This window comes from Podarcis gaigeae (genome assembly GCF_964106915.1).
Source record: "Podarcis gaigeae genome assembly, chromosome: 5".
Taxonomy (NCBI): domain Eukaryota; kingdom Metazoa; phylum Chordata; class Lepidosauria; order Squamata; family Lacertidae; genus Podarcis; species Podarcis gaigeae.
Genome location: NC_139681.1, coordinates 37926388 through 37952016, shown reverse-complemented (window position 1 = coordinate 37952016; position 25629 = coordinate 37926388). Strand labels below are relative to the sequence as shown.

Here is a 25629-nt window from a genome sequence, read left to right as displayed (position 1 = left end):
ACAGACCTAAACAGTCAATGTGAGATGTTTAACAGTAAGTACCATACATTTAAATTTGAAGCTACATGTTATATAAGGTCCTTTAAAGAGGAGGTGGTGGAATAAATCAAATTTAATCATAGAACTCCTTATGGATGACTAAGAGTCTCTGGCTACCTAGAGAATTTCAAAAAGTGTTGTTTTTACTTTTTATTTACTTTTGCACACATTGTGCTTCTATTAGGAACATGATGGAAACTAGAGCCAAAAATCCCATCTAGAAATGCTTGGATAGCAGTACAGCCACCAATGTAAAAATCTGCTCCCAGGTGTTTAGAAAAAAAACCCAAGAATTATATGTACATCATATTTTTGTTCCCCACCATCACCTTCCACTTGTCTGTGGTACAGTGGCAATTTTGGGGGGTGTGACCAATACGGAGCAGTTGTTGTCAGTATTCCCACCTCCAGCAACAGTGAATTACTATCACAAGAGTACTGCCGTCTAAACAAGGTGTCTCAATCAATTAGTAAACATGGACCCTTCAATAGTTACATTCAAGCAGAGCAATCTAAATCCCTGATCTGCTGTACTGAAGGGAGTGTGGATGAAACAGAGGTGACCTACCTGCATTTCCCAAATGATGAGACTGCACTATGTCTACTTGGATGTAAGCCCCAGAAAGTTCAATAGAGGTTGCTCTCAGGTAAGTGTGCAGTCTAGGATTGCAGGCTGACACTCAAATTGAGACCTAGATCACCAATATAACAAATGAAGAGCCAAAAGTTGTCAAACTTCTTTCAGCTACAATACAGTGCAACCATAAAACATTTGTACTGAATAGCAATATATTTCCAGTTATCTGCACATTTCACCACTAGCAAATAAGGAGGGCAGAATGCTTACTTGCTCATTGCTCTTATGCAGGTCAACAACTAGAAAGAAAATGAAGATTAGTTCATAAAGCAATACCAACCTCTTAGTAGGAAGAGAGAAAGAGGATGTGCAGAACAAAATGCTTACGTACCTTATCCATCTCTCACTACTCCTTTTGATGCTTGAAATAGATGCACTGTGTTCACACTGCAGCAGGAAAATACTAACTTGGTCTACAATTTAGGGCAAAACTACACATTACACCTAGCTGGGTGCAATTTTTATTTTTCAGTGGGAAGCAGCCTCGGGACACAAAATGTAAAGGAAGAAATGGCAATATTACAGAAAATGTTTCCCTGCTAAAAAGTTGGGTTTTTTCCATCAGCAGGAGTAGGGAGGGAGATTTGAAGCAGGAAAATAGCTGACGGAAAACAGTTAAGCAGCCTTCCTTGTCCCACGACTTCCCCACTTAACATTTAGCCCACATGTCATTTAAAAAGAAAAAAAAGCATCAGGGCAGTTGTTTATAATGTCTGGTTGGGCACTTAGGCCATGCACAGAAATTTTTGGTAGATGCTATGATGAATCCCCATTTGCTTTTGTGATACTAGGCCCAATACAGGAAGAGTAACCTTATATCTGTACAAACTATTGTGGTGTGGGGAATCTCAATGTAGGGGGAGAGGGGCTAAATGTTAATTGCAGTCACTATCTCATAGCCCATTTAATAGAGACATTAAATTAAAAAATAAACATAAAACGGTGGGATTGTGCTCTGTGGGAGTGGATATCCACGCACCACTGTTTTTCAATACCTGCTTATCGTTTATATCATAGGTAGGTGAGATAACAACAGAACGATTGGCCTGAAATCTTATTTTCTTTTAAAAAAAGGTTTATATATTGATACAATTAAAATAGTTTTCTAGAATCAATTCAAATTCATGTCATTTTAGAAAAATCATCCATTTCCAATGAAAATATTGTACAATATTATACATAAACTCAAAGCTTACAAACCATAATAACTACAGCAATAAATATGGAATCAGTGGTCCTAAGATTCCAAAGTACAGTGCTGTTCATTAATTGCTTTTTCATTCCTGGAAATCCAGCATCCATAATAAAAAGACCCACTTTATTTAAATTATTTGTAGACCAGGTCAGTATTTCTTTCATGTATTTAGTTCCTTTAAATAGATCGCAATGGTTTGTAATATACTTAGGAAACTGGCAATCCCTTTAAGTGTTTCGTGAAATCGAGGGCTCCTTGTGGAACTGGCCTTCCAAAATAAACCTTAAACAATTCATTCAAGTCTTCATTCAGAAATGATGCCTCTTGTGAAAATTTACCCTGAAATGAACAAGTGTTACAGTTTTACGAAGTAAAATAAAAATGTTGCATTATCAATCATTGTGTGTGATTTAAGAAGAGAATGGTGCAAGGCGGTACCTTTTTCCTGGGTGCCACTGACGCAACACGAGGATTAAAAGTCATTCCTTTCATACTGTAGGCCTCAAAAAGTTCTGTAGGCAACCTATGATGGATACAGGTTTCATTTTAATATACTATTTGCAAAAATATATATTGTGTCCTAAAGCAAGACTGGGGAAAAACCAAAGACCCTAAATTTTAGTATTTCTTTGGAGAGTTGAACAGCCCTGCAAAGCACCTTTTAAATATGTCAAAAATTGAGGCAAACAAAGAAATGAACACAAAAAAAACACTGAACAGAATAATGGAGCAAGACTGAAGTCTTCTGCATGCAGACATTTCCCTCCTTTCCTATCATCGATACTGGAATCCAGGATTATTGTATAAAAAGTTTGAAAGTGAACATTACACAGCTACATTTTTTAAAAATCTGCTCCTTTAATTCACGTTGAAGCTAATATTAAACAGTAGTAATGTACTTTCCACTCATAAAAAGAACTCAGTAACTGGATCCATCTACCATGACAATTAGCCATGGTAGCTAAGTACTGCTTCCAGGTTCAGGGGCAACTGGCCACTGAATGCCAGTTGCTGGGGTAAGAGCTATTGTGCACACCCCATGAGCACCTGACTGAGCACAGAGAGAAAAAGGTAATAGATCTTGTCCCATCTTTGTCAGAGGGAAAATCAGATCCCTCCAGGGAGAAGGATTGCAGCTTCCACTCCTCAGCTGGGGAGCAAAGATTTCAATCCTGCTGCATGCTCACCCCACGGCTCAACTCTGGCAAGACCTATCAGCCATGACCTCATCATCATGACCTCAGACAACTGATGGGTAGCTAGCGCTTCCCACTGTCAAAGTTGGCCCACAGGGTGTGAGGTGGAGATAAAGATCTGGCCCACCAGGTCAAAAATTTCCCCATCCCTGTATACATACGTAAGCTGCTGAGTCTCTGGTTCTATATCAGAAAAGACTGCAGGGTTTTCTTTGCTAAACGTCATTCATATAATTTATGAATTGCTTCCCGTGAAGCATTCCAAAGCAATATAACGATAAAAACCATTTCAGGTTCTATACGGATACAGACCAATACAAAACTAGGTTTGTGGGAAAAGGAAGGTCTTCAGCAGGCATCAAAAAGATAATAGACAGTGCCTGTGTGACACATTATGGGAGGGAGCTCTAAGGAGGAGGGACCACCACACTGAAAGCCTGGCTCCTAAATTGTGCTTTTGAATCTATGCACACTTTTTTTTCAAAGCAAACACATTTCTCTCACCTCCGACTAAATTCATGCCCAAGAGATTCTGATCCTTCTGCTGGGGCACCAGCCACAAGGTGAGCTGCAAATTTCTGAACGACTGGGTGATAATGTCTCTGGGGGTTAGGGAGAGAGCATTGATGAGAAATTGGGAATGTAAATTTTTCTATATTAATGTAATGCATTTGACTATTTGAACAAAAGGTTATCATCAAAATTGTATTCTCTCAGCTTTAGGAACAAAAGCTCGATTGGTTAAACATCCCATGAGATGCAAGACAATTATGACAGGGTAATCTTAAGCCTTTTCCAAGAAGAGAGTTAAAGCACCTAGCAGTGGAGATCAATTAAATGGAGAAGATGGGAAGATGCTGGGTGGTTCGCATGCATCACTGCTCATTACTTTCTCAGTAAATAAGATGAGGTAGGAAGAAGAAAGGTGCAAAGCAGAATGATGGAGCTAATCAGTCTAATTAAAAGAGTGAAAAGGGTTACTGAAGTTCAAAATCGTATTTGCCACTGAAGAAAACTGATTAATTGCAATATAAAAATGTTGTAAATAGAATTAGAATACTCAAGAACATTCATTCCTGCAAATTCTGACTTTAAAAAAATGTATTCTGAACAGAAAAAGAGCTTCCTAGTTACTTGTGTAGAATAAGGCAACAAGACATTAGCTTCTGTGACACTCACCCGCAGAGTATGCAGTTCCCACAGTGCTGTGTTCTGAGCATTACAGTACTCTGGTTCATCCAGTTCAGGAAGGTAAAGTCCACTCCCTTGAGATTCATTGTCTAGGAGAAGGTCTGTCTTTGGGAAAGTCTTCAATACCATCCAAGAAAAGAAAAAGGAAAAAGAAAAGAGTCCCACGTGAAATGGAATAATAATTACAAAGTTGTTACCATGTTTGCCTCAGAAAACAAGATTATATCTCCCCGAAAAGATAACTACTGATGTAAGAAACTTAAGATATCTGAATATGTATATAGCATGATGGATCATGTTGAACGTCTCTGCTTTAATTTAAAACAAAATGAGCCAACTCTGGAGAACTCACGTCTGCTGTAATAATTTTCAAAATATGTTAAGAATATTTCACATGTGGACCATTTTGTTCATTGTGTTGGAAGGGGCATTTTATTTGTAGCCTACCTCAGGGTAGGCCGCAAGAAGAAGAAAAACCTACAAAAGTCAAATACAATTGCTGCCTTCTCACCTAATGCTAAAACAACAGTTTAGCATTAAATGGACGAGACTCCACCAGTCGAATCAAATGCAACTGGGAGCAGGACTTCTGCCAAACTGAGTATCAGTTTCAAACAAGTATTACATATGTGCTAGAGACCCTGGCTTAAAGCAATGGTTAGGTTTAAAAAAGCCGGTTTCAAATAGCCCATTGTTTGAATTTGGCTTCTTAAGAAAACTAGCCACTGTTTGTTTTAAACCAGGGTTGTATGAAATGCAAAGTCAAGATTCTTTGAGAGCTAGGGAAGGGGCACAAGCCCAATGCTTCATTCTTGCTCAGCCACATGGGGGTAAATCATGATTTAGTGCAATATGTAAGAAATTCCAATTAACAACCAAACTATGTCATTTTAAGATCAGAATCCAAACACCTTTTTCAAACTGCAGCAACTAAAATACCTGCATCTTAGTGGAAAAGCAATAATCAGTCTCACCACCCAAGTTCTTGAAATACTGCCATCAGCATACTGAACCAGCCAGTCATCAAGCTTTCAGCCCCTGGAGCTATCCTTTATACAAGGTATCTATAACAGACACCCTCAGACTGTTATAGGCCAACTCCAGTGAAAAGGTGACCCTGATTCTCTGAGTGACAGCTTGGGCCCAGTGGGCATTTCCCCTCTAAAAACTAAATCCAATGCACTGAAAGAGCTAAGATGTTGATGCCCCTAGCAGAAAGAATAACTGAAGAAACAACAAGGCAGGAAAGCTGGAGAATTAGGGTTGCCATATTTCAAAAAGTAAATACCAGGAAGACCACAACATTGTTGAGGTTTTTTTTAAGGAAACCACTGAAATTGTTGAGATTGGTGTTTTGTTTTGTTTTGTTTTTTGGAAAATCCAAAAGTTGTTGGGCTTTTTTTTTTTAAACAAAAACACCGCCTTTCAGAAATCCCCCCCCCCCCCCGATGTTAATTCTGCCTTTGAAATTCCAGTGACGTCCGGGAAAATCCAGACATATGGCAGCCCTAGGAGAATGCTGGAATGACTCCATCTCTACTGACAAGAATGAAAACTTGGCCTGGCACAGCTAAAAGTTAAATGGAACCCTCTATGCTGGTGTGTGTCTGCACACACATGTGTAGATTTGTGAAGGCATGACATGTTTTAAATATGATGTAGGAGTTTCAACAGAATGAGTTTGAAACATCCAACAATTTTAGATCCCAGTAGCTAAAGGGTCTCATTAGCTATCTTTCTAAGAACTTACATGCATTAATGTTCTGTTGGTTGCCAAGATACCAATGCAGGAGTCTGGAAGGAGATGGAGGGCTACTGTGGAGAGGCGCTTTATGAAAGCAAGAGCTCTCTGCTGGGACACCTGCTTCCTACGTTTGGTGAGCATCACATCCAGGCACTGCAGCACTATCGCCACATCTTCATTTGTAGCACCTTAAAACAACACGTGTGGTTGAACATATATCCAAAAGAACGCCAGAGAGATTGAAGGCACCCGCTATTTCCCGATTCTATTTTTAATTTATTCAAGATTCACCAATTAACAATTACACCAGCTATTTAGCAAAGAAAGAAACACTGCTGAAACCCACTGATGGGTTATTTCTGTAGAGAAAATACCAAGTCATACAGTTTCACTCTATCTACCATAGAAGTATATAAAAGACAGTACTTGAGCTTTGTTATCATGAAACCATTGAGATAAGGAGTTACCTGCATGTAGTTTAAGTAGTATCTTGTAAAGGTGTGTGTAGAACTTCAAAGGGTCAATGTTAAGGACATCACCTATCCAAAATAATTCCAGTTAAGTAGGTTTGTTGCTGTAACCGTAAAACAACTTACTTCCTCAAATGGCGAGACGTTCAAAGGGAATACTTCAGAGCAGTGTTTTTCAAACCTGGGTCTCCAGCTGTTGTTGCACTATAACTCACATCATCCCTGATCACTGGTCCTGCTAGCTAGGGATGATGGGAGTTGTAGTCCAACAACAGCTGGAGACCCAAGTTTGAAAAACACTGCTGTGGGGTTTAGTTTCCTCTGGAGCTAAGTGCATGCTGGAGACTGGTTGAACCTGTGCAATATATTCCTTTAGTTACAAATATACAAGCAAAGTCAACTGGAAAAATTCAGATTCCTTAAAACAAACAGGCAACATTGATCCTGGTTCAGAGCAAAAACAAAAAGTGTCTTCTCGCTGTCTCTCTAGTCCTTCCTCAAAGTCTATCACATTTCCTTGGATGGAACTTTTTGTTAAATCTTTGACCACTCAAGCCCATCAGACAAACCTAGCAATGGTCCCATTCAGGCTAATCACAAAAGAAATGCAATATGAAAATTAAACTGTACCTTGACCAGACAAAATGTGGAAAGCAGAAAGAATACAGTGCAGACTCTCTCTGTGGCTTAACACCTGAAAATAAAGGAAATGCATCAGAAAGATATAGACCAAAAGTCTTATATATCTTTAGACAAAGGATAAACTTACCCCTGAGACCATAAGAGAATGTAGAACAAGCAAAAGGTCATCAAAAAATTCCAAATTTATGAGGTGGGCGAACCTAAAATCAAGGAGTTAGATTTGTGAATTTACAGAAGATTTATCTGTCAAACTCAAAGCATGTCATTGCAATTATAGTTTGTTTTATAGTGCAACTATCTTAAGCAACATTCTTAAGTAGTCTTCTCTTTTGCAATATGTTCATTAATCACACACTACTTGTAATCCAAAAAACAACAGCATTCCTCCATCTGCCAGCTATCATTTTGAAAACAAAACAGGATGCTATACAAGCAAAGCATGAAACAGATGAAATGCATACCAAACTTTTTAGCAATGTTATTTTAGAACTGCATTGAATTTCAATTGCTTTTATTCTTCCGACTTTCTTCTACCCTGATTTTTATTTAATTTTTCTGAGTAATTTTAAGCGAAGTGTTTAAACAAATTTAAGCACTGGGTTGCATTTAACTAAGTTCTACCCAGGCCCACTGAAATTAGTGGACATGATTAATTTAGCTCCATTAATTGCAATGAGCCTACTCCAGTAAAACCTTTTCAATGAAAGTTTTTATGTTGATATAATGTGCCTTGTTAGGAACTTTTATAAAGAATGGTCACTCAAAAATTGCTTTGAAATTCTTACTTTGCAAGGCCTTCCAACACAGCAGGCAAAAGGGGAGACTTCTGTGCTTTTTTCAGTATTCGGAAGTAAGTTAAAAATACAATATTCAAGGTTTCTGTGTGCTGTAGAGAAAAGACACCCACAAATGAACACATATGGAACATTCCGAGTTCACCGTATTTAAGTTCTGTTCACACTTGCCTGGATTTGAAAGCCATTAATCAAAAACCACTTTAAATTTCCTAGGATTACTTAATTGCTAGCAAGATCAGTTCCTAATTACTGGTTTACATCATTATGAGTCATAGCAGGGAAAGCTATGGATAGACACCGCTATTGTAATACATAATGCCCTAAACCAGTAATTATTGAATTGCAAGGAAAAAACAGACCCCTAGTCTGTTATTGCACTATTTATACTCCCTCAACTATTGTGCTGAGCAAAAACAACTACTAATAATAAAAATTAACCACAATGAGGGATAAATCCATGCTTATAGTATCAGTCTTTGTGTTTACTGTGCATACAGCCCACCCACATTTTATGACTAGAAACTCATTTCTAAGGAACCACAGAACCAAAGCAAGAATTTGAAACAAATATTACAATTGGCAATATCTGGTCTTATTTTACTTGTGCATAATACAAAACTCAGCAGTACACCACACACATGAAAATATACTTACCAGTTTCAGTTTTTTCTCTGTGCTCTCTGAGGCTTCTGCTTCTAAGAGTTCTCTTTCTAGTTTCTCTTCTGCTTTTTTCCACTGAAAATGTAAAAGGTTTTTTGTAAGAAAACACAAGATTCTGGTAGTATGCAGTCGTTGGGTCAGTTCAGATGTAATGTCTCTGATCAGGAACATGCCGCATGCTCCTTCCTCCTCTTGTGGACTATGAGTGGTCAGATAAGTTACTTCTTCCTGGTACAGGCAACCTAATTGGCTTTTCATCAAATGCTTGCTCTCCAAACCAGAATTGCAAATTTGGATTGGAAACACAGGCCATGTTTGAAAAACTTCTAAACCATTGTTACCGTATTTTTCGCCCTATAAGACGCACTTTTCCAGCTCCAAAAATGAAGGGGAAATGTGTGTGCGTCTTATAGGGCGAATGCAGGCTCCTTGGCTTCAGCGATAGCAACGCGAAGCCTCCTAAGCCTGCGCTCCAGAGGCTTCGCGTTGCTTCTGCTGAAGCCAGGAGAGTCTGCTCTTTGAAGCTGGTGGTGGGGGAAAGCAGCGCTTCCCCCATCGCCAGCCCCAGAGGATGGGGGGCAGTGGGAAGGCGCGCGAAGCCTTCCTGCTACTCTCCAACCCGGCTTGGAGGCTGGCGGTGGGGAAAGCAGTGCTTCCCCCATCGCCAGCCCCAGAGGATGGGGGGCAGTGGGAAGGCGCGCGAAGCCTTCCTGCTACTCTCCAACCCAGCTTGGAGGCTGGCGGTGATAGAAAGCAGGCTTTTCCCCAAGGAGGGAGAAGGGACGCACTGGCGGAGTCCGTCCCTTCTCCCTCCTGTGGGCTTTTGCGGGAGATGGGGGAATTCCCCCACCTCCCGCAAAAGCAGGCAAAAGCCGGGCGCTCTTTAAAGGGGCTGCGAGGCTTTGCTGGCTTTTCTAGGTGGTGGGGGAATTCCCCCACCTCGCAGAAAAGCCGGCAAGAGCCCTGCAGCCTTTAAAGAGCGCGCAGCTCTTGGGGGCTTTTCCCCAAGGAGGGAGAAGGGACAGATTGGCGGAGTCCGTCCCTTCTCCCTCCTGTGGGCTTTTGTGGAGGAATTCCCCCACCTCGCAGAAAAGCCGGAAAGAGCCGCGCAGCCTTTAAAGAGCGCGCAGCTCTTGGGGGCTTTTCCCCAAGGAGGGAGAAGGGACAGACTGGCGGAGTCCGTCCCTTCTCCCTCCTGTGGGCTTTTGCGGGAGATGGGGGAATTCCCCCACCTCCCACAAAAGCCGGCAAAAGCCGGGCGCTCTTTAAAGGCGCTGCGAGGCTTTGCTGGCTTTTACGGGAGGTGAGGGAATTCCCCCACCTCGCAGAAAAGCCGGCAAGAGCCGTGCAGCCTTTAAAGAGCGTGCCGCTCTTGGGGGCTTTTCCCCAAGGAGGGAGAAGGGACTGACTGGCCGTTTCAGTCCCTTCTCTCTCCTGGTCGAAAAGCCCGCAGGAGTCACGCGCGGCTCCTGTGGGCTTTTGCGGGAGGTGGGGGAATTCCGCCACCTCCCACAAAAGCAGGAAGAAGGTCTTGGAGTAGCGCACAGGCTGCGTGCAGCCTGTCCGCTGCTCCCAGAGCTGCGGGGGGGAAATCATATTTTTTTCCTTGATTTCCCCCCCCCTGAAAACTAGGTGCGTCCTATGGGCCGGTGCGTCCTATAGGGCGAAAAATACGGTAGTTCCTAAAGAAGCTGGCTTGTTTAGCACCTAACCCATAGCTGTCAACTTTTTCCTTTTCTTGCGAGGAATCCTATTCGGAATAAGGGAATTTCCCTTAAAAAAAGGAAAATGTTGACAGCTATTTATACACAGTGCTAAGTAGAGACTGAGAAAAACACAACCGAAACCATTATCCCAGATATGTGGGGAAAAGTGAGGTGTGTACACGAGCCCAATGCTTTGCTCTGTCTCATGGAGGTTTGCCCATGTAGCCCTAAACCATGATTTTGATTATATGTGAACTGACCATGATGTTTAAAGCAACATGAGAAACAGGGGTGGGACTATTTTCAGCTGTACTAAAAGCCTCTCAGCAGCAAAAGCATGATGGGATCACTTTAACAAAAAATCTTCCCATACATAACCAGTAAGAAACAATCTGCAGAACTGTGTTTTGCAGTGTTCACATGGCCACAAAATGAAAGTCCTGAGACATGAACCCAAGAGCTAATTTAGGGGCACCCAAGAATTTCAGCAAGCTCAGCTGAGATTTATTTACACTTTCTCTCAAACAGCAGTCGCTTCCTCGCCAAATCATAATATAGTTTCAAAAGGAGGATGTCATGAGGAGGTGTTGTTTCAAAATATCCTTGGACAATGGAACTCACTGGTTAGTTATTTGGATACAAGCCAGAAACTGTTCCATTTTCTAATGAAATTCAAATTATACGTGTACACTACAGGATAAGAAGTACCTTTCTTTGCATCCTTGACAGATTTTTCCGTTTCTCTTGATAAGACATGAACCTCTTCTTTGGCGTGATGTCTTCTGCATCTTTTTTCACTTCTACTTCCTTAATTCTTAGGTGAATTAGTGTCATTAGCACCTAAAGATAATCCAGTAACAATTATTTCTCAAATTCATTAAAAGCACAGATCTTACAAAACATAAAACTGCCTGAGACCATTTCTTTCTCTTTTATATACATGTGCATAGATGCCATCCTTGCCAACAACTCATGAAGAATGGAAAGAGTAAGGTTCGGGAGACAATTGGTGTGGTTTTTGTTTGTGATATGCCATAGTACTTCAACAAGGATAGTAAATATTTAAAGTCCATTTTTAACTATTGCTCCACACTGGAGAGGAAGGAAGGAAGGAACTTACCTCAGGTCTAACATCATAATTCCTGCTTTTCACAAGGCCAGAAATCACCTTCACCACACCAAGTGATGCATAGCCAAGTTTATCCTGCTTGAAGAGGGTCTTTACTGCACCACAGCACATTTCAGAAATCTGGAAAGTTGGAAGTTTCAATTATCAGTGTTTGTTCAACCAGCACTGCTTTCTGGATGAAAAAATGTAAAATGCCATGAACAAAGATTTTTACCCTTCCAGAAAGTGAAATGACATGCAATCTTTCAATATACTAGTAACCGCTGCTGTCATGACTATGGGGTATGCCTACCTGTTTTGAAGCATCGTTCATGAGTGGCACGATGAGTACAATAATATTATTGTGGAAGTTGAAGTGAGGCAGGGCCACCAACAGCTCACACAAGCACTTCACAGCAATCTCTGCAAGGCCTTTATATGCTTTTAGTGAAATCACATTGCTTTTCTTCAGCTTCCTTTGCTTCCAATCTAAGTGAAATATTGCATAAAAGCCTGAGTATTTTGCCATCCCAGCTTCTGAAATTACTACTATTATTTCCAGGTAGGGGAAAAAATATATTACTTGCATATTTCCTGCCACAATGACACATAGGGCTTAGAATGAAAACACAAACACAACGCCATAGCCTTTAAAAAAAAAAAATACTAGGAAAAACACTTTCCTAGCCCTGCAACTCAGGATCAAGAGTTGAGATTCTAGGGTTTAAAACGGGGATCTTCTCCATGCTTTGTATTAGGGATACTACCAATAGCTGCTTATTTCCAACAACAAAACAATTTTAGCGCTTAACATTTAAGAGCATATCCCCATCCTCAGCTATACACCCTGCCTGCTGTACCTTTCACAGATTGCTCCAGATTTTCTAAATAAAACTTGTACTGGCTGACAATGCCTTCTTCAAATTCTCTTAATTTCTGAGTTTCTTTTCTAACCTGTGGATAAACAAAGAAACAATGTAAAATATCTTGCCATAAATCTGTGTGACAACTGCAACGCATTTTAAGTTTCAGAAGATGTCACCCTCTGCAGTATCTAAGTCTTTTCAAGAAGTATTTGGGAAAATTAGTTACCCAACAGTTTTGCGAGAAAGGTGTACTCTTCGTTTTTGGTACCCCAAATGCCAACATTTCAACAACTAAGCTTAAAAACTGTGGGCTATTTTTAAGGAAAGAAATAATTTCATAGATAAAAACTCTTAATTCCTTCCTCCATAAATATAACAAGTTGTATTACTCTCCCAACTTGACATTAAGCTACTCTGAAACATACTACAACCTCACCTTTGTGTTTTTCTCTTTCTCAGTTAAAGGTCTGATTTTGTAAGATGGAGTAATATCTTTGAAAAGCTCCATCAGAGAAATCATCACCAGCTTTCGCACAATCACGGCCACATTGGGATCCTGTTCCATTAACATCGCACGCAACTCTTTCAGCTTCTTTATCTGTTCAGGCAAGGATGACATAACCATGAAATATAATTGGCAACTACAGGTAAAGCAGACAAAATTTATGCATATACTGTCATTGTAATGTGAGGAGCAACAACTACTGCCATCTTCAGAGAACATACACACAGAATTCAAGATCGCAACATATTCTAGATATTCATATGGTGCAAAATATTTTAGTAACACTCTACCTTTATACCATCAATTTCTGTGGTATCACCCATTTTTCAAAGGAAGCTTTAAAGGATTTGTATCAGTGAGGAGGTGCTAGGTTTTCCCAAAACTGAGGTCATGCCCCCACTGATTTTTGTTTTAGCTTGTGTGGTGGGGTTTTAGTTTAACCAAACAACTACACCTTCTGAGACTATATGAAAACTGCCAGATCACATCAAGTCTACTTCCCAATGTACCCTGGAAAGAATAAAAGACACAGTCTCACAATTGGCAAGGACCAGTTTGTTTTCATCAGCAATCACAAAAGCAGTAATCACAGCGGCTACATTTCAAATGGAAAATACCTGGAATCCACGGGCTCTTCCTGTCTCTCTAAGCCTTTCAGTTTGCAGTTTCACACTGCCAACTGTTTCACTTCAGGGTATGAAAGCAGTTTTAATCTCCCCCCAGAGATTTGTGTTGTGTGTGTGTGTGTGACAAGTCAAATTTTTAAATTGAAGTACTGCCTGTGAAGCAGTTACAGAACATTGCTTTTAGGGAACAACTTCTCAAAAGGATGGCAAAAACATTGAGAGGAAAAAATAAAAGCAAGGTTAATGGTATTCATTTAATTCCATGCATAAAACTGTTTCAACAGCATCCAAGAAAAATACTGTAAAAGGAGCCTAAAGGAAAGGAAACTATCCCTTCCAATCCAGAAGGCAATCACACAAAATCTGTGAGATGAGAGCATGAACAACAGCACATAACCCGTGAGACCTCACTGTGCCAAGCCATTAAAAGCCAACATTTGTTTCCACACTAAATATGATGCATCTGAATCTTTGGCATGTAAAAATCATTCTCTTACTTTTTTATAGCATGGCCAGTTTCAACTCAACTGAAATGTTACTTACATTATTTTCTGGGTCAGACAAGATGGCAGATGCTAAGGCAGCTATGTGCATCTTTTTCTCTTGTAGCTTCTTTTTCCTATGAACTAGCAGTTCTTCAGCAGTGAGAACAGGTAATGGTTCTTCAAGAGCTGGTGATAAAGAAAAACGCTGTTCATGTCTTAGAGCAGGCTTCCCTAACCTTGGCCCTCCAGATGTTTTGAGACTACAATTCCCATCATCCCTCACCAGTGGTCCTGCTAGCTAGGGATCATGGGAGTTGTAGGCCAAAAAACATTTGGAGGGCCGAGGTTGAGGAAGCCTGTCTTAGAGCGTACGTGTGCACGTGTGTGCCTCCACACCACAGCTGGAAAGGTTGAACATTTGAAATGGAGACTGGAAACTTCTGCTGGCATTCTCATCAGCCCCTGCTCAAACCTTTATTCAGGTAAACAGACCTTTTAGGAGTTGGTTGAGTTTTTCAGGGGGTGGCAATCAGTTGTATTCAGCCAAGACTTTCAAATAATAGTTTAGGTTTCCATTCTCCTTTGTGAGCTACCCTAGTCAGGTTTCTATTCAATTTAGGTTGACTCCGTAAACGCAACATCTGGAAACACTTTAAAAGCAATTCATTTCTTTGGCAGTATTATACTTATTTTACTTGATCTATCCAGTAACTCAGCAATGAGGACAAACCACAAAATGTTCTCTGAACCAATGAAGTAATTTACACTAATATGCTTCAAGAACAGTAACACCATTTGAATGTCCATTAATATTTAATCTGTACAAAATCTTTTTTTTAAAAAAGTCTTAAATACCTTGTGCCTCTTCCATTTCTTCTATTTCATCCTTCTCTTCCTCTTCCTCTTCCTCTTTAACTACAAGAAAGAGCAAGCTCTTTAAAAATTCAGCATTGCGAATGATCCAGTTCTTAAATCAAACTGACAGCTTGCCTGGCAATCTTGATTGTGCCTCACCTGGCTTTTCCATGGTCTGTGGAATAATTCCACGTTTGTCTTTGATGGGAAGCAGATGAATAAGTTCTTTTTCAGGCTCAGTCTGCATGCGCCTTGGCTTCTTCTCATATTTCTCAATCACACTCTCATTCTTACGTTTCTTGGCATGAACAGGTTCACTATAAAGTGAAAGACTTGTCAGGCTCTCATATGGATAACTTATAACTTACATTTAAATATACTATTTTCACAAACAGAACTACAAAGGAATGATTACACTGAAAACACATATAATTTTCTCTATGATGCCACTTAGACTTTTAAAAAAGATTAAACTGGTCAAACTATCTGCCATTGAAGGCTTTTCCAAATGGGGTTTACCAATGGGGACAAATGAAATTGTCACTATCCAGACCCTTATTAAGTGCTTCCATTACATTACATTTTCTACAAACAGCTAGCCCAAGCTAATGCCAAGCAGAGATTCTTTTCACAGCAAGTATAACTACAGCAGGTGCTTAACCTGTGGGGTTTGTGATTCCATTAATGTCACAGATGCCCTGAACTTTAAAGTGCAATGGAATTCTTCTGCAAACTACCCATGCTATTGTGAATGTACCATCAAACTTCTGCCTTTGTCCCTTCCTCCCTTCCATATGGAATCTGTGAACTCATTCTCTGCAACACTTGACCACATACTTCTGACTTCAAAACAAACAAAACAAACAAACAAACAAACAAACAAACAAACAAACTCACTCTTATTACACAGAGAAGTTGATATTGCTTGGAATAGTAAAACAAGCAGAGAAGAGTTAGTCATGCAGGAAAAAGGCCTTTTGTATTAAAGGTCTGACACTGAGGGGCAAATTTAGATTCAACATACGCTGAATAAACTCTCAACGAACAAATAGACAACAAAAGTGCTGCAATGTCCGCTATTCCCTACTTTGCAAACACCTACTTGGAAGAAAGATCTCGTGTAATAAAAGATGCCCTTTGAGCAAGTTCCTCCATTAATTTCATATCATCTTCATCCATCATATCCAGAGGAAGAGCTTCCTCTTCTTCTTCTTCCCTTTCTGCCAAGGCAAATAAAATCAGAATAACTTCAGAGGCACTGAGAGAGATGCACACCACAAAAGGCAGATGGAAATACCTTTTACTTTGATTTTCTTGAATGAGGGGCACAACTGCGGCACATTAGTTTAACGAGGGAGAATATAAAAGAACACTTGTGAGTAAACAGTTACCTTTGTACAGGGTGAGTCTTTTAAAAGAGGCCCTGTGGAACATGTGTACTGTACTCTGTATCCACGGGGCCTCTTTTAAAGGACTCACCCTGTATGTAGAATCCAACTGTATTTTTCTACCTGTATATTGCTCTCTGTAGAGCTCATGTGTGCCTGGTAAAATGTTGGTTTCTAATCATAGCTTCCAGGTAAACTATACTTCAGCTGTTCAGACAACCTGCAAGCTATGGTTTGCCTCAAACCTGGACCAGAGCCTGGGAGGGAATGGCCATGTTCAAGAGAGAGCATGATCTCAATGTTCACTCACAGAATGCCAAAGATTGATTTGGCATTAACCTTTGCTTTGAGATTTGGCATTACATCATTGCTTAGCTCCTGAGTGATCACTTAATCCAAAGACAATGTGGGCATTTCAGTTCTGTATCATCAAGGACACTATCCACTGAAATACTACTTCACTCCACATAGCATTTCCACATTCCCAAAGCAACAATATTTTGCAGTTTGAATACTGGAAAAGTATTCAGTCGCTGAAAGAGAAGCACTCCTTGAGTAAAGACATCTGGATTTCATACAATTAACTGAGCAATTCTCAATTATCATCATCTTTTTTTATTTGTATACCGTCTTTCTATTTTAAAATACTCAAGGTGGTTTCCAAGCTGAAGAAACAAAAAATGTACAACTTATAACAATCTAATGCAATACAAAAACGTAATAAAACAAAACTTTAAAATAAGCAACCTACATCAAAAAGTAGCATTCAACAATTATTAGAATTATACAAAATAATAATATCAACATATAAAAGTTAAAAAGAAATCCACTCAACAGTTGCAATAAATAATTTCTAAACTATAATCAATAAAACAATGGCAAGCCACAGTACATAAAATAATACAATACAACTTGAGAAGCAGAGAGTAGAGGGTGGGGCAAGGCAGGTGGAAGGAGGCCTTGCCTGACGAAGTCTCTCCCCTCACTGTTCTTCCTCCAAGCACAGCTTCCTTATGAAGAAACCTAGGGCTAGGGGGTGGGGCAAGCAGGTGGAAAGAGGCCTTGCCTGATGGAGTCTCTCTCCTCACTAAATTTTGTTGCACTAAAAATGGATTGCCTTGAAAAAAACTATATGAAGACTATACTTACCTTTAACCACTAATGTGATGACCCCAACTTTTAAATGAATAATTCAAAACATTACTCATAAGTGCTGTTATCTACCACAGGCCTTTTGAATTGGATGGGCTAGAAATTTGGGTAGAATTAAACGACTACTAGTCATAATACCTTGAAATGCCAAATACTGGAGGCTAAAAAACAGCAACAACCCAGAGAAGAGCTAGTTCCCATCATGCTCTATTTGTAGGTTACCCAGAGGTACCCAGCTGTCCAGGTGGAAACAGAATTATGCACTAAATAAAAATATATACATTAAAGCAGTGTTTCCCAACCTTGTGCCTCCAGATGTTTTTGGCCTACAACTCCCATCATCCCTAGCTAGCAAGACCAGTGGTCAGGGATGATGGGAGTTGTAGGCCAAAAACATCTGGAGGCACAAGGTTGGGAAACACTGCATTAAAGCACAATCCTATACATGTGTATTAAAATTAAGTCCCAATGGATTGACTTCCAATGTAAGTTAGTATAGAATTCCAACCTTCTTATGGCCCAAGCTTTTGTGGACTCAAGCCCATTTTTTTCAGATGCAATGGATGACCTGTTGTACCAGAATCCCTGTTACTTACATTTATTCTATGGGTAAGGCAGCTTCATTTTGAGAATCACTGCTCAAAAATATAATCAGTCCCTAGAATTAGTTATCAAAATCAAAACATTATGAGAAAATGCTCTAGTGGGGTAGGGAACACCGAAAGATGGTGCAACTGCTGTAGGCTGCATCCAGCCTATTAACTGCCAAGGTTTACTTCAATAACCTGTATTGCTCACATGCGAACTGCCTGATTTGACATATGCATAACATTTTACAATATGAAAAGCTCTTCGATCACATGAAGGGTCACAGTCTAAAAGGGGACCTCATATTCCGTGCCATAGTGAAAACCTCTGGGTACCATAGAAGCCTATTACTATTATGTCCACACCACACACACACACACACACACACACACACCAGTCTCACCTGGATGTTTTTTCTTGTTATCCTCCAAAGGCATTGGCTTCTTGGATACAGCATCTTTGACAGCTTGTCTGAGCTTCCTTTGTTCTTTTCGGTATTTCTTGGCAGTACTCTGCTGCTTAAACTGTTTGTTTTTTAACTTGTTGTCAAGTTTTATTTTACTTGTTTTCAACAGCTTGCGGAAGCTGGGAACCCGTTTTTTGCTTTTTCTCTGGAGGCGATAAGGGCTGAGTTAGTTGACCTTACACATCTATCCACAATATTCCTAAGACCTTTTTAACTTAAGCCCTATAACATTTAAGCAGCAGCAGCAGCATAAATGACGGCGAAGGTTTTCAAAATGCTTGAGATGGAAATATTAAGCTAACATCACACGGGAAAGAAGAATTGGGATAGACGGAAGACACGCTAGTAGGAATGAGTTTGATTAAGGCGCAATATCTACTTTTAAGAACGCAATTGATTGATTTGGATTAAGAGGAATATAGAAATAAAGGCTAAGGAACCCTAGAGTGAAAAGCCAAATTATGCAAGACGATTTGTAAATGGGGGGGGGGGGATAAACGCTATCGCTGAAAATTCCAGTTTCCAAATCACACGCGCACCCCAGAGGAGCCACTCTGCACACCAATAGGGTGCTGGACTACAACTCCCATCATTCCCTGCCAGCGTCAGCCAGCAGGGAGGGATGACGGGAGTTGTAGTCCAACAACATGTGAGGTGGAGAGGGGGGGGGTTAACGTCGCTGTTAACGACGAGGCTGTTACCTGCCGCGCTCCCTCCGCCAAGCCCACCTGAACGAGCCGCTCCCGCGGCGCCTCGCCATTTATCCCTCCGCTCCACCTCCTGCAGCCCAAGCGCCGACCAGCAACCCCGTCAGGGTATCCCGAGGCTTCCTCCCCCCACAGCCAAAACAGCCGCCCGCCCCCCAAATCTCAACCCCCACCCCAGTTCTCCCTCCCTCTCTCACCGGCTTCATGGCAGCGGAAAGCAAGCAAGGCGAACACGCTCGGCTTCGGAGCAAACCGACACGCCTCAGCCACGCGAGGCGCCGGAAGTGGCTCTCTCTGGGCAGTGAGAGGCCGGAAAAGTCATCAGGTCAGGCGGCTCCTGATTCCCCACAGCGACCTCTGTCGGAGAGGAGAAGGAAGGCAAAAGGCATCTCTCCCTGCAAGCCCAGCGCGGGGCAGCGACGACTCTCACTTTCTCAGGGTTTTTTATGAGCCCACAGGAGCGCTTTGGTGGGCGCACAAAGGGGTGGGTTAGGCTGAAATGGGGCTCGGTCCCAGAATATATAGTCGCAGAGGGAAGAAGAGACATAAAATGAGACCAGGAAGAGCTTTCTGGGTTTTTTTTGCTCAATTCCCATGCGTGGACCATCGCTGGTTCCCTGGGTGTGGGGGGGGGGGGAGGCAGCTCCACACACACACACTCCCCCATCAAGTAAATAAATAAAAAATACTTAAGTAGAAATTGTAGAAAGATTTGGACAGATTTTTTTCCTGGGGTCAAAAGAAATTTAGAACAACTGTTGTCAAGACATTTCATTCTGAATCTGCTAGACAAGAGCCAGACTGAGGGTGATGACAGGTGGGGTGCCTTGCCCCCCCGCCCCAAATATAAATCCTGGCTACACCCATGACTGGTTCCCCCACTTAATCAAAACGGCAACATGACTGAGGAAAGGTCGGCATCATCGAGATGTACCTGCCTCCCCCCCCCCGCCCCGCCAAGGCTTTGGTTTTGTGGGGACAGGCTTTAGGATGCCTAAACAAAACAAAAAAAGGTTAGGAAGAGATGAGGTTTAATGCCTCCTACCCTATCAGAGATTGTCCACTATCAAGCATTCTCAAATCGTGGCGGGCTTCATTTTTGTGCCTCTTAAACAGAAACAGCTTCCCCCACCTGCCAAGAAATGGGATGAGGAGACTAGCACCAATAAAGGTAAAGGTAAAGGGACCCCTGACCATTAGGTCCAGTTGCAGACAACTCTGGGGTTGCGGCGCTCATCTCGCTTTACTGGCCGAGGGAGCCGGCGTACAGCTTCCAGGTCATGTGGCCAACATGACTAAGCCGCTTCTGGCGAACCAGAGCAGCGCACGAAAACGCTGTTTACCTTCCCGCTGGAGCGGTACCTATTTATCTACTTGCACTTTGATGTGCTTTTGAACTGCTAGGTTGGCAGGAGCTGAGACTGAGCAACGGGAGCTCACCCCGTCACGGGGATTCGAACCATTGACCTTCTGATCGGCAAGCCCTAGGCTCTGTTTAACCCACAGCGCCACCCGCGTCCTATTAGCATCAATACTTTCAGCCAAAAAAAAAAGTGGCTGCATTTGAAGGGGTCAGAAAACAGTTGCGATTGTGGAGGTGCACATTACCAAGGAACAAAGCAAAGTTTATTTTAGGAGATAGTAGTGTTGTCTAATCTAGTGTTCACCTACATTTATCCAGACCTGTAACCTGCCTGCTATAGCATCTCACGTGTGGCATTAGAAACCCAAAGATTTGCACATGGGGTTTTAAAACACAAATTTCATTTAACCAAAGGTCTTGAGTGCTTCCTTTTTCCCCGTAGAAGGAAGGGGATATAAAATAGCAGAGGGTGAGGCACTCGCATGTATAAATTCTATAGCAAGAGTTTTAAGCTTTAAAACAATTATAGCAAATTACTTGCCGGACATTTTCTAAGACTAGCAAAAACTGCTATAAGCAAGTACATGGGTTTGATGCAGCTCAGCTCTCCGTGCCAATATCCTGAAAAAGTACATACTAAACATTTAAGGGAGGTTTAGCCAGCAAGGCACATGTCAGAGTATTCTTCAGAATGCAATTACGTATTACTTCAACCCAGCATCACATAGCAGAAAGGTGGTTTCTAAATGTAGATGGCAACAAATGGGGGAAAAAATCTTTAAATTGTTCTGCTCAGGTACCTATCACTGTTTTAAGCCTCAGCCTGCTTCAGGGGAGTCTGTGGCCTAAGTTTTCACAAGAACACTGCTTTGGAATTAATTCACAGGTCTTACACCTATTAGACCTGGCTCATCTCATGCAACTCATTCATGCAATGGGTGTACTTATCAAAGAACTTCTCTCTCAGAGTCCTGACCTCAGTTCCAGCTCCAAAGGCATTTGCTGTAGCCCCCGCAGCAGCAAAAGGGCCTTTCAACAGAACCACTCCATTTACATAAAACATCATAGAAAATCTAAGAAAAAAATGCTTTTATTGCATACCCCATGTCTTCCACACCGAGGCTTGCCTTATTCAAGAACCCCAAATCATGGTGCTGGCATTCTCGATGTATGCCTTGTCAAGGTGTCCAGACTCTGATAACCACGGGATAAAAAAAAAACGCAGAAATCAGTATTCTTTCCTAGTCTGTGTGAGGAATCTTGAAAAATCTGTTCATTTGTAATGATGCTATACATGTATCCTGATTTTTAAAAATTGTACTTTACATTTGGTCCTGTAGGCAGCTGCCTTAGGTTTGTACCAAACTACCACATTTAGGAACTAACAGGGATGGGTAAAAAAACCCTACGGTTTATGTCTGAGCTCTGCTTCTCTGCGTTCTGCTTCTCTGCCAAGACATTCCCTGGCACAGGGCCAGCTGTTTAGCCACTCTGTTTAAGAAAAAATAGTTTTGCACAGACTTGTTCCAAACCGAGTTAATGTTTGTGAGAAGGATTGTAATTCCCTGTGAAGTTTCAACCAATCATAACCTTTTACCGAGAACTTTATTTGTAGACTTTAAAATGTCACCCCTTAGAATCCCAGCTTCCATTATAGATGGGGTTATGATGTCTGAAATATAAATCTGTAGAAGCTACTGAAGATTCAGAAGTTTTCAATATAGCTTTGCATCTGAGCGGGAGAATTAAATGAAGAGACATCACTCATTCTGCTTACAAGTTTTATTTACATAGGAATAGTTACTAGTGGTCTTGAATGAAGGCAAAATACCTTCTATTTACAATTTATATACATGTGTTTACTTGAAAAGTAAGAAAACTGTACAAGAGAACCCAAACAGAGGACATACACGGGAACCAAGTAAGTAAATACATAAGAAAAGAAAGACATTTTAACTTCAAATTGTATGTTGTAAGTAATATAAAGTGTAGTTTTAAATCTGATAACGATACATAAATATTCCAACATACTGTAACCCAAATCTTTAAAACCGGTTCTGCAACTTCTTTTAACACTTGACAGCTGAAGTAGTCTCTCTTTTCTTTCAATTTTTTAATGCAATGATAAATTTCCACTTCATTTCCACGTACAGGGACCAGGTACAAAAAAAAATCATAATGCATTTTTATTTACATTAATACTATCAAAATGGATTTAGAAAGAACAAGCATTAGCTGCTCAGAGTTTAAGAGGTATCCTTTCCATCTCCCCTCCAGTTCAAATGTCATTTTAAAAATGTTTTGGAGTGTGAAGGAAGTTTAAGAGCTTCCATAGATCACATTTACAGTACAGTGCTGATGTTAGATGTGACTGACAGTATGGATTTAGGGTATTAATTATTGTACACACTGCAATTCAAAACTATTCCATTTTGCATTTAAGTGAGAAAGGTTTTAATATACAGGGACTCAAACTTTCACATTAACATTGCTTAAAATGTGCAAAAGCATTTGTCACTAGCTTATTAATTATACTAGTGTTTATCATCAAGTATAAGTCACTTTGATTTAAAAAATAAATCAAGAACTGATCTGATTTTCGTGGAATAGGAATCCAATTTTTCTGTAATGTAAGCAAGCTACCTACCAAGTACTTCAGGAAGCAAAATTCCAGAAACCCATCAGTTGCTTATACAAGCACACAGTTAAAATAGTTCTCTTAACCACTGCCATCTTTAGGCCAAAAGACTTTTTGCCAATGACTTTGCGGCAAGACTTGACGCAGCATACTCTGTTCCACCTTACGTACATTCATTTAACCGAAGAGTGAAGCTGCAGTTTAAAAGGAGTTTAGCAAGACATATATAAAGCCTCCTATTATCTGGCATGTATACCAAAGCAAAAAAACTTATTTGGTCCTAAGAATTTCACTGGTTAAATTTGGAGGTATTTGTACCAAAATGTTTGGTTCAGGTAGCAGTTTTTGGGCCTTACTTTTTAAACGCCTGCTTTCCTCCCAAAAGTGCCTTTGTGATCATCATAAAAAAGGTATCCCTAAAAATTTAAAGTACCAACAAAAGTTATTACAAATTTTTATTGCATTCAACTTTAAATATTAAATATGCATTAGCCACTTTCTCAGTTTCGTAAGTTTTTATTGTTTTGCTTCCTGTGAAAAGGGCTCCTCCCACAAAAAGCTCTTTAATACTGGCAACAGGGTGAACATTTCATCAAATTCCACCACTGTACTCAGTCAAATACTGTCTCTTCCTTAGGTCTTCCCAAGCTGTTTCTTCTTAGTGGTTTTCATTGATAAGATGTTTAGAATCCTTTAACAAGCAAGTGGTTTCTTTATTATTTCCAATAAACTTGAAATTAACTTTTTAGTGCTGGACTATGGTTCTTGTCTCCTTCTTTGCTATCCTTCATTAATGATGCAAACACCTGCAAATTGATTTTTAGGTAAGTGTTAAAAATTAGACACTATTCAATCTCCCATTAACTTTTATCAATACTGATACCTCATTGCAGGTTCGTTGCATCCATCATAATCACTGAAGATTATTTCATTCCCACTTCATCTCTTTTCCCCCGAGTAACCCAATATACAAAGTATCAATCCCCAAGTGATTAATAGAAAATAGGGAACAAAAAGCACCATGACTCTTGAAAATGGTCTGCCTTAGAAACACATGAAGCCCTTCTTTCTGCTCTCCAGTCAACAAGGGTTATCCACAATTTAAAACAACACAGCTAATTTTCCATTTTAGTCTACAGAAGGGTTTAATATGGAAAGATACATTGTTCCTTTTACACCACCTGCTCTTTTGGGACTCTTGTAGAGCAGGAGGCACACAAGGGCCTTAGATGACAATTGCGGGGTCAAGAACTTAGAACAGAAATATTGCTGCACACTGTAGCTGTGTAGTAGTTCGCCATGCGGTTAAAATACAAATGCTTTGAGTTTAAGGAAGTGTAGCTAAAGGTATTTCCCATTTAATAAGAGTTCAGTACACCACCCATGAAGTAGCAGAACACTTCAGGGGGCTTGAATGGTTTCTCTCACCGTGACAGCATGCCCCACTCCCTCCTGAAAATGACAGGTAGGCAAGTTGTACTGCCTCCCCAGGCAGACACAGAACATCTTTCAGGAACACACCAGGGCCCTCATGAGACCTTCCCAGAACCTGCTAAGCAAGGTGGGAGATTTGTACGCCCTCTACCTTGCTTACCAGCCTCTGGTAAGACCCCGCAAGGATCCCGAGATCATGCGTGGGGGGCAAGGCCTACTCAGCACGTCGGCTTTGGACAGATAGAGGTTGGGGGGGGGGTCCTGTTCCAGGGGCATTCCTGATTTTATGTGATTTTGCCTTTGCACACAGATTCCCAGAGCCTATCTCCCATTTCTGCTGATGGTTTAATATTGTTTTATGTGTGTGTATGTATATATATATATATATAGAGAGAGAGAGAGAGAGAGAGAGGAAGTATGTTCATATATTTTAATTGTTTACTGCGTTTATTCTCGCTAAGCTGTCCTAGGCAACATGTTTTTGAGGGCAGAAAATCAACAGTTAATGTGACCCAATTTATTTATAATAAAAATGAACACTTACCTGAGCCCATTTTTTGTTACTATTCTGCATCTGAATAGATGTAATACAAGTAAAGAGCTTCTCTGACGTGATGTCTTCAGGTAGCTTTGTTAGAAACTGTGCTATATGAATGAAGTCCATCTGCAGGAGGATATCTTCATACAGCCGAAGAATTCCTAATCCAGTTCTGAACAAAAATTCTTCTCCGTCTCTACAAAAGACATCCCAGACGCGACAGGCCAGATCAAGGGGTAGTGACTTGCTGTACAGGGTGAAGATCCTGGGGGGGTGGGGTTTGTTTGTTTTTGGAAATCAGAAGTATCAGGAACATGAGGACAAACTACATGCCATCACTTTTGTGCAGTGAACTTTGAGCTCCTTCACTGTCAGTGGTATTTTATTTAGAAGTCCATTAATACTTTGGATCTGGGAAAGACACACTGATAGGTATCCCACTCACACAAGCTGACTACCCTGATCTTCCCCCTCCCAATCCACTGCAGTCCCCCGTACCAGGCTTTTCCTGGCTGAAGAAGCATGGTACAAGAAGCTGCAAGAGAGGAGGAGTGGGAAAGCTATACTGCGTGAGCAGACATTCACTCGCGTACGTTTGTTTAGACACCGACAATCACAGCTAGATGGGAATTG

General features: G+C 40.8%; 2 protein-coding genes across 5 annotated transcripts in view; both read right to left on the bottom strand.

Moving 5' to 3' along the window:
* Positions 1-1125: 1125 nt before the first annotated feature.
* Positions 1126-19371, bottom strand: NOC3L (NOC3 like DNA replication regulator). The gene is made up of 21 exons (XM_083740880.1): positions 19221-19371; positions 18254-18461; positions 15825-15942; positions 14882-15039; positions 14723-14782; positions 13926-14053; positions 12688-12849; positions 12246-12339; positions 11699-11874; positions 11398-11526; positions 10986-11117; positions 8566-8646; positions 7900-8000; positions 7242-7314; positions 7103-7166; positions 6470-6541; positions 6009-6190; positions 4247-4375; positions 3572-3669; positions 2310-2394; positions 1126-2210 (listed from the first exon to the last, which is right to left on the bottom strand). The coding sequence occupies exons 1-21, from the start codon at positions 19227-19229 to the stop codon at positions 2079-2081; spliced, it is 2391 nt and encodes a 796-aa protein (XP_083597006.1). The 5' UTR covers positions 19230-19371; the 3' UTR covers positions 1126-2078.
* A 2782-nt stretch (positions 19372-22153) lies between these two features.
* Positions 22154-25629, bottom strand: part of TBC1D12 (TBC1 domain family member 12) — a 45386-nt gene continuing 41910 nt past the window's right edge. For 2 of the 4 annotated variants that reach the window (XM_083740882.1, XM_083740881.1), the window contains 2 exons: positions 25003-25261; positions 22154-23830 (listed from right to left, as the gene is read on the bottom strand). In XM_083740882.1, coding sequence (XP_083597008.1) covers positions 23762-23830; positions 25003-25261 — 328 coding nt within the window. In that variant the 3' untranslated portion in view covers positions 22154-23761. Of the gene's footprint in view, positions 23831-25002; positions 25408-25629 lie in introns of all 4 variants that reach the window. The other 2 variants (XR_014564864.1, XR_014564865.1) reach the window with 2 other exon arrangements.

What these genes read in the sequence shown, in the direction of transcription:
- NOC3L (XM_083740880.1), bottom strand. An exon ending in TAACAAGAAAAAACATCCAG is followed by an intron (nt 15,943 to 18,253) that starts GTGAGACTGGTG and finishes TTGCCTTGGCAG; the next exon opens with AAAGGGAAGAAGAAGAAGAG. An exon ending in CAGAGAAAAAACTGAAACTG is followed by an intron (nt 8,001 to 8,565) that starts GTAAGTATATTT and finishes TTTTCTCTACAG; the next exon opens with CACACAGAAACCTTGAATAT.